Source organism: Sinocyclocheilus anshuiensis, unplaced genomic scaffold, assembly GCF_001515605.1.
Source record: "Sinocyclocheilus anshuiensis isolate Anshui unplaced genomic scaffold, SAMN03320099.WGS_v1.1 scaffold1845, whole genome shotgun sequence".
NCBI lineage: Eukaryota > Metazoa > Chordata > Actinopteri > Cypriniformes > Cyprinidae > Sinocyclocheilus > Sinocyclocheilus anshuiensis.
The window spans coordinates 160,966-173,147 of record NW_015540953.1 but is presented as its reverse complement, the minus strand read 5'-3'; the positions used below and the strand labels follow the sequence as shown (position 1 = coordinate 173,147).

General features: G+C 36.9%; 1 protein-coding gene across 6 annotated transcripts in view; it reads right to left on the bottom strand.

The window, feature by feature from the left end:
• The window catches only part of LOC107689971 (FH1/FH2 domain-containing protein 1-like), a 59,048-nt gene that overhangs the window by 10,609 nt on the left and 36,257 nt on the right, over positions 1-12,182 (bottom strand). For 3 of the 6 annotated variants that reach the window (XM_016488179.1, XM_016488180.1, XM_016488185.1), the window contains exons 12-23: positions 11,730-11,834; positions 10,156-10,248; positions 9,458-9,481; positions 8,690-8,734; positions 7,583-7,740; positions 5,869-5,961; positions 3,580-4,475; positions 2,992-3,147; positions 2,605-2,787; positions 1,636-1,755; positions 562-723; positions 59-249 (exon numbers count right to left, since the gene is read on the bottom strand). In XM_016488179.1, coding sequence (XP_016343665.1) covers positions 59-249; positions 562-723; positions 1,636-1,755; positions 2,605-2,787; positions 2,992-3,147; positions 3,580-4,475; positions 5,869-5,961; positions 7,583-7,740; positions 8,690-8,734; positions 9,458-9,481; positions 10,156-10,248; positions 11,730-11,834 — 2,226 coding nt within the window. The remainder of the gene's footprint in view (positions 1-58; positions 250-561; positions 724-1,635; positions 1,756-2,604; positions 2,788-2,991; positions 3,148-3,579; positions 4,476-5,868; positions 5,962-7,582; positions 7,741-8,689; positions 8,735-9,457; positions 9,482-10,155; positions 10,249-11,729; positions 11,835-12,182) is intronic. The other 3 variants (XM_016488181.1, XM_016488184.1, XM_016488183.1) reach the window with 3 other exon arrangements.

Sequence of the window (12,182 nt, the reverse complement as noted above, 5' to 3'; positions counted from 1 at the left end):
TATCTTTTAATTTAACATGTTGAAGTATAAAATGTATTACAGTGTGTTTTTTTATTACCTATTAATAATGCGCCTATGCACTACTTTCAGGATGATGATCCTTTCAGTACAGTCTTTCAGAAATTCTGTCATTTTGTTTTTCAAGTTAGGTTTAGTTTCATGTTTGGCCACTACTTTAAGGTTGTCCCAAGATGCTTTGCATTTTCTCTCCAACTGAATCAGGTTTTCAGACAGCTGCTCAAAATCCACCTGTGGGAAAAGAAAGGAGGTAGTGATAAATTATGAAGGTAAACGGTGTTATTAGCATAGTTACCTTCAAAAGGAGAAACAGAACAAAAAAGAAACCAATGTACACAGCAGTTTATTCATTAATTACAATGGCGACCTTTACAAGATGTGCTATAGAAAAAAAAACGGCTACTATAAAAGCCTAGAAGAGAGCAATGAAATGAAAATCCCAGCACCAATTAATAAATAATTGAACATTATTACATCTAAAAGGTAAGACAAACAGAACAAAGAAATGAAAAATGCATATAAAGAAGCGTCTGAGTCACCTACTTTAGCAGAGCGTGTGATAGCAGGGATCTCAGAGTAAAGGTCTGTCATATCTGGGCAGTTTTCCACCACAAAATTGCAGGTATGATGAAGCAGAGACTGCCTGTGTACTGTGTCCTTCACCTCAGTAACCTTCTCCAGATAACTGAGCTCAAAGCCCTTAGCCTGCCAGAGAGCCAAGAAGTGCCAATTAAAGTCATTATGTGATGTTCAATGAAATACTACATTAGCTTTGTTGGCAACTGGTGGGAAAAAAATATTAACATGGCTACTCATTAAATCGAGTGGCACAAATTAAAGGACATCATGTACTGAACCGTTATTAACTGCTAACGGTCAAGTTTTTAAGATGGCATTGCAACAGACAGCAAGCTATAAAGACCTCATTAAAACTAATGATATTTCTGAATATGTGAAATGTTTTTTTATTCTAAGTAAAGCTTAAGAGAGCCTGAATTGATGAGAAAAGTTTCATTTTTGGGGTCAACTATTCCTTATAACAAATGCATAGAATCGCTTCAGAAGGCCTTTATTACACTTTTTATGATGGATGGACGCACTTTTTTTGGCCTTCAAAATCTCGACCACTATTCACTGCCATTATAAAGCTTGAATGAGCCGGGACATTTTTTAATATAACTCTGATTGTATTCATCTGAAAGAGAAAAGTCATATACACCTAGGATGGCTTGAGGGTGAGTAAATCATGGGGCAATTTTCATTTTTTGGTGAACTATCCCTTTAAAATCAAAAACCAGTTTGATCTGTCTGCCATGGTTCAAAACGAAAGTGTTCTACACATCGTAGTACAGAGTGTCTTCACTACTTGTGTGTATACGAGTTTGAAGAGTTCAAGAGGTTGTGACATTATTCAGCACAGAAAACATGCCATGCAGGGTCTTGATCATATCTTACCTTCCACAAGGCAAAAGCAAAAGATTAAGGCATCAGAACAGAGCTGCTCTGACTAATCACGTGTGTCCATCAAGCTCCAGACTGCAGCACTTGCCCTTAATACAGGTGCTTTAAAGGTAACTCTGCTCCTAGGACTCACTGTGGAGGAGATGGAGCACTTACATTGGAGCTATTGAGGAAGTTGCCAATGGCCAGTAGTGTTGCTAGGATACGCTTGAAGGTTTTGTTCTTGGCGAGTTGTTCCATACCCAGTTTCAGGTCAAAAAGAGGCTCTGCAATCTCCTGCAACATTCATGTGTGAGGGATAGAAGAATGACAGAAAGAGAGAAATTAAGAACGAATGTTTGGAAATGAAAGCCTCACTAAACACAAAGTCACTACAAATCATGGTTGGCAGAACTCAATTATAGAAGCCTAAATGACTAAATTCCTACTATCAGAACTAGAGTTCACTGATCAGACAGAATGCAATACTGAAACACTGAGGCTGTGAATACGTTTTTTTTTCCAATGTCAAAATAGATAAATAGAATCTCGACATTATACTGTAGTACACTGGCAATATGATATGATAAAATACACTAATGTTCTATAGACAATTACATTTATTATAATAGGTGTAAACAATGCTTCGAACAATTGATATAATCCATTAACTGTATAATTTTAAGGGTGCCAAGCAATGCAGCATTAGGTGCATTTATGAGCATTTTTACAATTGCTTCAAATACAGCTTTCACAGATTTTCAGCAGACTTCACAGATTTATATATATATAATAATAATAATAACAACAATAATCTAATGCTTACAAATACACTACTGAAAGTTTGGGGTCAGGCTATTCTTTCTATTCATCAAATAATCCTGAAATAAATGCATCACAGTTTACAGAAAATAGTAAGTAAAACCTGCTGACAATTCAGCTTTGTCATCACAGGAATAAATTATTTGTATTACTTTTAAATGGTCACCTCTGCATGGTTTAATACAACAGACTAGAACTAACAAATAGTTGTAACGCTTTAGCCGATTAATCCTTTTATTATGATCATGCTACTGGAGTAAACAGGTTTTCATTCTAAGTATAAACTTAGTATAAAAAGAGGATTAATTGTCGTAGGGCACTGACTTTCTCCAGGGTCTCATAGTTCAGTTTAAAGGCCCAGAGCTGTAATCTGGCCGTGAGGCCACTGATGGATGAGAGAGTGAGCAGAAACTGCTCTGCTGTGCCCAGCGGTACATCAGGGTTGGCCAGCTGCGCCTCCTGAATCTTCTGTTTCTCTTCATCAGTTGGAATCATGGTCAGGATTTTCTACAGGTGGATAGAAGCAGAGGATATTTTACTTCAGATTTGTAATGTACAAAATAATCATTTCAAATCTTTCTTAATTTTATAATAATTAATTATAAAAAGAAAAAAATACTGATGTATGCTCAATACAGAAATGTGGGCATGTTTAAACAAATTAAACAAGCTTCTACTTCCCCCAGGTGGTGGACGCTAGTGCTACATTACCTCAATGCCCTCTTTACTGATGGCAAACTCATCAAAGGTGAGGATGGCACTTTTAATGACATGTATAGCAGGCAAAACGGTCATGCCGATGTTGATGGCATTGCTCCTCTTTGGATCAAGCACTAAAATCGCTGCTTTCTTGATCTCAGCACCTTTCTGTAGGAGAATTATAGAACCATTTTTAGCATGCACTGGCCATAAAAAAAAAGTTGTTGCTTTAACATTTATTCATCCATATATTCAATAGCAGTATTCCCCCAGTGAGGTGACCTATCATCTTTTGATAGAAAAATAACTTTAGTAAATTTTTAAATATTTATTGTTGTGTAATCCTGAATATTTTATTCTTAAACAAGTTTGCCAGTTTGAGTTGTCTGGCATACGTATGCTATTTGTTACTTGTAGGTATAAGATGCATAAGACTGTATACATTCACTGTAAATGCATACAAATGTGCAAGGATGAATTTGTAAAAATACATTAAAAATAAAAATAATTATTATTTTTCTTCCTATTATTATTATTATTATTATTAAATAATTTAAATAAATACTGATCAAGGAGAAAAAAAAAGTTTGCCCGTCGCACCTTTGCTACTGGAAGATCCTTTCCCTTGGACTCAAACAGGTGCTCCAGCTTAGCTGTATCGACTGCAACCCTATCAAGTGAAGCCCAAACTGTGCCCCGCCCAAATTTGCACTTCCTGGGGCTGTCGGGCTGCTTAAGCTCCTTCCAGAACAGCTTGACCATTTTCCGTTTCTTTAGAATAGCCGGATCATTCCCTTGAGACGGGGACGGAGGGAGGAGTCCTGGAGGTGGAGGAGGCACACTCAAACCTCCAGGAGGAGGTGGAAGAGGAGGGGGTGGAGCCAGACTAGCAGGTCCAGGAGGAGGAGGAGGGGGTGGCGGCGGTGGGGGAGCTGAGCCCAGTCCTGGCACTGGAGGAGGGGGCGGCGGTACTCCATTAGGCAAACCAGTGTCAAAAGTGTCTATATCCAGCACATCGATATCCTCCTCCTCCATCAGATCGGAGAAGTCAAGATCTTTAATCCGCAGAGGTCTGGAGCTGGGCTGCAGCTTCTCCCAGGCATCCTGACTACCCCTGGATAATGGCGTCATCATGGTCTTCTCTAAACTCTGTGAATGAGTCTCCGATTCAATACTGTACTGTGGACGCAGCTTCTTGCTCTGTTCCTCTGCTAGCCTGGCACGAGCAGCCTGAGCAGTACCTTCAGGGATTTCCAGGTCCGCCCGCCTGGATGTGTCCTCTGTGGGCTGAGAAGTGCAAGACTGCAGTCTGGAGAGCCGTCCGGCCATACTGGTGATCCCATGGTCCTCAAGTGGTCCACTTTCCAGACCAGGACTTTTTAGGCCTCCAGAAGTGGTGCTGTTTTTGGAGTAGAGCATATCCAACATGAACTTCCTGTCATTAGAGAGGGTGCTGTGCTGTTCCACTGCACTGCCCTGACGCTGCAAACCCCCCTCTAGAGGAACAAAAAAAACATTCAGTGCTGAAGGAAAAATATTAGGGATGCACAATATATCAGTACCATACAGTATAGAGTAGTATTTTTTGTATCATTATTTATCAGTAACGGTTGATACTGAATATTTTTATTTATTTAGTATTTTATTTAACAGACAATGGACATGACTGCCCTAGAATTATCTACAGAGATAAATTTAATCTGCAGTCCATGGACAAGAAAAAGAAAATGCGTATTATGGTTGTTCTATAATAAACATTGTTGCATGTCCAAAATACATAAGTATTAAAAACAAACAAAAAAAATTATATACTGAAAAAGTGTATATAGATTATACTGAATAAAAAAATTGTGTATGAAAAACAACTTAAGACCACAGTTAAATGTAATCTTCAGCAAATCTCAAAATTAATATCCATTTTCATACTGTACTACTGTGTGTTATAATGTTATGATGCCTAAATTAATTTGTAGCAATTTACAATGACTGATTTAATTTTTTTGTGTTTTATATTCAATTGATTGAAAATTCTATAAAAAAAATAGTACAGAATATTAAAATGAAAATGAAATTTGAAATGAAACATGAAAATAAATCTGCTTATTGATATTGGTCAGAATTTGTATATTGTGAATTCCTATAAAGTACAGTATGCAACACAACAGTGTTGCCATTTGCACTGTAATCAAGCAAAAATCTTTTTTCAGCATAATAGCAGCAGGCTAAAAGAGACATCCTACCTTCAAAATGCCCAGTGCAAGCACAGATCATGTTGTTCCCACAGGCTACCATCCTCTAGTTTCAATAACCCAGTGCAGACTAATAGCAGTAACTCATCTGGGCTCTAAAGGCATTGTAGTGCTAACTGCCTAAAACCTCTACATGCCAAAACGGATATCCCCATCTCCAAATCTAAACAGTTTACATCTCTGCCCTCTACTTCAGCTAATTTACATTCCCTGGACGAAAGGCCTGTTAGCGGCTGTGTCATTTGGAGCACGGCCACTAAAGAGTAGGAATCACTCTCACATATTTCCACTTTGAAGATTTCTGCTTGAAATAAAGCTCTTGACCTCTCAAAGAAGCCCTCACACAGAAGTGCTTGACTACTGCTCAGTGTCACCAATGGGCAGAAACCAGGTTACGAAACCTACTTGTCAACAGATGCTTAGTTAAAGAAACAAGTTGCTTAAATTAATTTTAAACAAAATGTCTCAAAAAGCCAATAAATACAACTGAACTCTAGTTTAAGAGTGAAGGCTGGGTGAGCTTTGAATTAGGCATGTGGAAGACACTGTTTGTTTCATGTCTTAGGCAGACAGAGCAGCAGTATGAATGACATGGAGAATGACAGAGACAGAGGGTTGTGGTGGGAATGGAATTTCTTGCCTGCTTCATTGTGGGCTGTTGTTGTGTCCTCTGGCTGCTCCAGGGTGTGCCTGGTCAAGTTTACCTCTTCAGATTCCTGACCACTAATAGATCCTGCAAGACACACACATACACACATTGGAAAACACTGGGGAAAAAAACAAAAAAAATTCACAAAGAAAGATCTAGCAGTTTTTGTAAACCATACAAAAACTTTACATAATTCCATATAAAAGTTCACATAACTGTTTTGAATGTGTAACACCTCATGAAACACACTACTAACATCTAAAAGATGGTCCTTTTCTGCTAATCTACTTCACACATCTACTCAGTTTTGATTTGAGAAAATGCATTTGTTAACAAGGAGTCGCCAAAGGAAGTTCAAAAGAATTTAATATTAGTTTTAGTTTTAATATTATTTATATACTATGGCATTCATTATTTATTTTGAATTAGCATTTATTTTTATATTTTCTGTTTTAATTTTAAAACATTAAGTTCTAGTTGTTATGTGCTTTTGCCATTTGTAATGCATTTTTAATTAAGAAAATATTATTTTCATGTAATATTTAGATTTTATTTGACCTTTATTCCTCTTAACCCCCCCCCCCCAAAAAAAGGATTCATTAATAGTTTCATTCAAAGTTTTTGTTAACAACAAAACAACACAAATAGATAGTTGACCCCCAAATTAAAATTCTGTCGGTCTTCAAGAAAATAATTTGAAATTTACTATTATTATTTTTTCTCAATGTTATTGTCCCTGCAATGGAAGTCAATGAGCACCCTGACATTCTTCAAAATATCTTTGGTTTTCCACAGAAGAAAGCAAGTTATACAGGTATGAAACAACATGAGGATGAAAAAGTGACCATTTTTATTTTTGGGTGAACCATCAATTTAATATAGTAATAATATAGTAATATAATATAGTTTCCCTGCATATAGTAGTTTATTAGTGCATTTAATTTACTCTTGATGAGATATAGCTCTTTAGATACAGCAGTGATGTGGACTAGCAGGTACATACATGCATGCAGTTGTCCAACTAGCATTTCTGCTTCCATAACAATCAATCACCTCACACTTAATTAGCAAATTTCAGCCCTGTAAGACCCATGATTCCAGAAGAAGAACAAAAAGTTCATCCCAACCTTACAACATTAATCAAGTTAGGCAACTTCCTATCTATGCTTGACATAAACCGGATGACACGCATACAAGCAATAATTAAAAGTGTGCAGCTCTAAAAAGCAGTCAGAACCATCACAGTTGGAACGCTGCTGAAAGTTATGAATCTCAGCAGGACACATTACATAATCGTGACAAACTTGCTCTAGAACAATCAGAGCACATTCCAGACTTGGCAATTAACAGTATGTGCAATAACCTCAAGAAGTTGACATACAGAGTGTAGACAAGCTCGCAATTATTCATGACAGTTCACACATACTAACAGACAAATAAATGACCACAAATACGCTCACACACTCATATGCATTCGGGATTAAAGCTTCACTGATCAGGGGAAAGCAGAGAGTTTAACATGTCAGATCATGACTGGAGTCTTGATAGATAGAAAGACAAGCAGAGGAAGAGAACAACTAGACAAAAAGAGACAAGGAGTAGTGTAAAGATGGAATGCAGAAGACTGAAAAAGAAAGAAGTCAATGTATATTGTAAAGGACAACAGTGTGACATTGTAAAGAACAGAAGGTCAGGATATCAGCACCTGTGGTGGTTGAGCTGGAGACTGGCTGCTCGGCTTCAGTAGATGCCTCTATGTCTGTAGGTGCCACACTCTCGCTTAGAGAAGGTCTCTCATGGGCGCCGTATGACTTCTTTTTCTTCTCCCACTGGGATGCAGCTAGACTACGCAAGAAATCGTCTCTATAAAGCCAACGGAGAAGAAGCACTCACTTACTGGGCTGTAAATGGAGGGTTGGGTGACATTAAGTGTTCTGATTCTGAGGATAAGTTATATATAGTAGACCTGCTCTGAAATGAGTGGTTGCAGAATACAGTGAAACCATAAACTAGTTCAAATCACAATGGCATATAGTAAAAAATTTAAGCTTTTGGGACTGAAAACTTTCTGTTTGTCCAGACTTTTCTTCTATTTAGTACACTAAAAAAATATTATTTTAAAGGTTATTATACGCTTGTTTGATACCATGCAGTTATATTGCAAAGAGAAAACAGATAAAAAATGTTCACTCACACAAAAAAGGCACAGGTAAGCAATATGGAATAAATAAATGCATTTTAAAAACAATCCCTTGTGTCCTATCACAGAAATCCAGCCCTGTGTCTGACAAAGCCCACCACCACAACCACCACCATATAAATTCTTAGAAATTATTTCCCACAATTTCCAATTTAATTTTTAAGCTTAGATACATGTAGAAACCAAATTTTCTGTATGATTACTTGTTTCAATAACCACCATGCTGATCAGGTTTGATTAACTCCACAGTGATCCACCAGAAGAACTGTGGTAAACTCAGTGTTACGCTGAAGCATGTGCGCCGAGAATAAACTGCTTCACATGAACGACATATTGATGATGAAATCTTTTATAAGATTTTTTTTTTTTTAAAGGCAGTAGATAAGAATGTAATTGTTAATCCCAATGCCACTGCATTAATACGTGTTAATTCTACCTATGTAGAATCATTAATATAGGGATCATACTACATGAAATTAAAAATAAATAGCCAAACTAAAGGTTAATATTCACACACAGCCTCAGTTTCTGAGTTAGCCCCCAAACACCTGGCTGCATGCTGATGTATGCAGAAAGAGAGCCTGTAACCATACAGAGCTGCTGTATACTTACTCATAATTCCTCAGAACTGGCAAGTCTCTATTCACACTCTCTGGACTGAAGAAAAACATTTCAATTTACACACTTTGCCCATATCACTCCTGTTCACTACACTGCACAAGGCTCATTAAATGTATAGAAAATACCTTTAGAAAAACCTGTTCACATTACACCACATCTGGTATTACATTGGCTTTTAAGCTTTGAAAAAAATGCTTTGTGGATTTTTTTTTTTGTGGCAATTTCAACAATAGCAATTTTTTTTCCATGAATGGGGATATGATTGCAGCCCATAAAAAGGCAGGAGATAAAGGCATCTTTGAGTAGCAACTTGAGATGAAAGAAGAACTTTAAAGAATAAAGAATGACAATGAGGGGGAAGAGGCCACAGAGGAAAGAATTATTGTCCATTCATGACAATAAAAGTAATTCTCTCACTTCTAAACGTTGCTAAATATGTTATGTCAGAACTATCAGAAATCATAAATATCCAAGTAGCATAGCAAACTATAAAAGAAAAAATTATAGTTTAAAAAGTTAAACATACATTAAATATATCTACTAAAACTTCTTAATTTTGTTGGAATTTTTTTTTTTGTGGATTAGTCTTTGGCAGATGTAATGGATCGATTCAATTTATTCTCAAATTTCCAGCCAGTAGTTGTTTCCTCCAATTCTCCCTCTATGACTTTGTCTCACCAAAATGACTAAGCATCAGAATGATTTAAAGTGCTAGCACCTCCAAAAGCCACATTCTTTGGCCACACTGCAGCTACTCACCAAACACTGTCTGCCTGCTGCTGTCTGTAAAAGGAGAGAGAAAAGCAAAGCGCAGGAATGTTGGGCGCCACAGCAGTGGAGGAAGAGATTAGGAGATGTGCCAAATATTATGAGAGAAGAGAGGAGAGGAGTGAAAGATGCAGGGGAGACAGAGAGAGAATACACACAAAAGGAGACAGAGAAAACAAGATGGGTAAATTAGGTAATTGGCAAAAACAGAAAGAAAAATAGACCAGTCAAAGAACATTAAAGAAAGCAAATCTGTTACAAAAAATACAAGCAAAGAATATTTGAGTAGAAGTAGAAAGATAAAAGTAAGAAACACCTGATCCTAGGCATTGGAGGGAAAATAAGAGGAATAATCCTCAGTGTAGCAATTCCAGATAGTTTTAAAGTTATAAGTTGAGAACAATTAACTAAACACTTTAACATTTAGTAAATTCAGTATTTTTTGACACCTCAAAAATGGAAGACTTATCTATTTTCCTATAACTGCAGTTAACAGTAGATTCCCATATAAATTATCACTGATCACACTGTTCAAAACAGCTCACGCCATTCAACTCATCCTTGTTTTGCTCCTTCAAGACCTTCAAGTTCTTCCCAAAATATTCCCATGCCCTGCCTTCTCTTATTGCTACACCTCCTTTCACATCTCTTTCCTCTGCCTTTTCAGGATCACAGGATCAGTTGCTTACTTGAAGACTCGCTTTCCCTCCGTCCGGCTGGGCTGCTCTGCTCCCGTCTGGGAAGGGATCTCCTGAGGAGAGTCTGTTTCTGTGAAAGACGCTCTGTGGAGAGACAGTTAGTTAGTGCAAGCTAAAGGCTATAGCACACTATGGGCAGTTTGATGTAAATCAGGTCCACACATACACAAACACAAAAAGAATGTGCATGTCAGTAAACGTGCGTCTCTCTCTATCCACTCCAAAATACACAACATTTGAAGGCACATTGCTTTGTTTCATCTAATTTTCATATTCTGCTTTCCTTACAGGTACAATGCTAATACAGCTCCTTTGAGAAAAACATAATTTAAAATAAGGTTAACATATGTTAATGTTTTCGATAAAATGAACTAACAACGAATAACTTCACAGCATTTATTAATCTTGGTTAATTTCGACATAAACTACCGTTAAACGGTTTGTGGGTCAGCAAGTCTCTTACCAACAAGGCTGCATTTATTTGATCAGAAATACAGTAACATTGTGCATTTTAACAATATAACTGTTTTCTATTTTAATACATTTTAATATGTAAATTATTCCCGTGATGGTAAAACTGATTTTTTACCATTAATCTAGTCTTCAGCATCACATGATCCTTCAGAAATGGTGTCCAATACACATTTATTATTATTACTGTTGATACATTTTCAGCATTCTCTGATGAATAGAAAGTTCAAAAGAACAGATTTAATTTAAACTTGTCTTTAAAACAAGTCTTTCCTTTCACTTTTGATCAAGTTAATGCATCCTTGCTGAAGCATAAATTTCCTAAATTCTACATATAATAATAATAATAATAATAATAAGTAGTAGTAGTAGTATAGTCATGAATGCCTCAAATTCATATTATTACTAAATCAGTATCATTTCATAAACTAATAAATGACTATCAGCACTGGCCAGCTGTAACAGCAGTTTGCTAATCTAATATACTGTACGTGATGTTTCTTCAGATGGATCACTTTGAACCCTCCTGCTGCTTCATTAGAGTCAGCACTTTTATTTATCATTTCGCAGATGAGCTGACATCACGGCTGCAGTGAGCAGAAAGCTGTGAGAGGCTTCTTCTGCAGTTCTGCTCGAGAGAGCAGCATTCAGGACTTCTTTAGTGCGCTACAATAATCCTCTGCCGCCACTGCCAACTACTCACTGCAAAAACCCCATCTCCATTTGTTCAGAGTGCTATTATGTAAGATTTATATTCAGATTCTGTAGTCTTGTTTTATGTGGCCATTGGTTGTATATTTGTGATGCACCTTGTCAAATGTCAGATATTAAAAAAAGACACTGGAAAAAAAACTATTACATGTGCATGAGCGTTATATGTTGTAATTCTTGTTAGTTCAGGAAAGTTTGAAATGAGATGAATTTATTGTTGAAGTTACTCTGGCTTGCTGATCTACAACTTCAATCCAAAATCCAGATTACTTTGAATATAATATGAGCTCTAAACTGGCATCAGATCAGTAGCCAGGACAAGTTCAACAAACACCAAACAATTAGTCCTCAAAAGCAGAAAGTGATTTAAATGTGATACAGACCTGCTGGAGATGCTGGAGGTTTCCTCTGTTATAGACCTCTCCTTTTTTAACCTCCGTCTAGAAATCCCCATGTGAGCTATGTACTGACTCATAAAAGAGCGCCCCCTAGTGAATGACCGAGGAATTGTGGGAGGGAAGAAACGGAAGTAGAGAGGAAGAGGAGGAACAGTGGTGGTGGTTACATGGACAAACAGAGCGTTAATATGTTGACAAGACCAAAACATCAGCAAGAATCAGAGAAACAGTCCCAACCACCCAGAGCCACTGAGAAAATATGCAGCACTGAATTAGAAGAGGAGGAAAACAGCATATGAACAGAAATTGTTATAATTAAGGATACACTAAAGTGAATGGTTACCAGTGTTAGACAAATATTACAAATACTTCTCCTTAAAGATCATTTATGCGACATGGATGTTTTAGAAATAATGCTAACTTTATGTATTCTATATA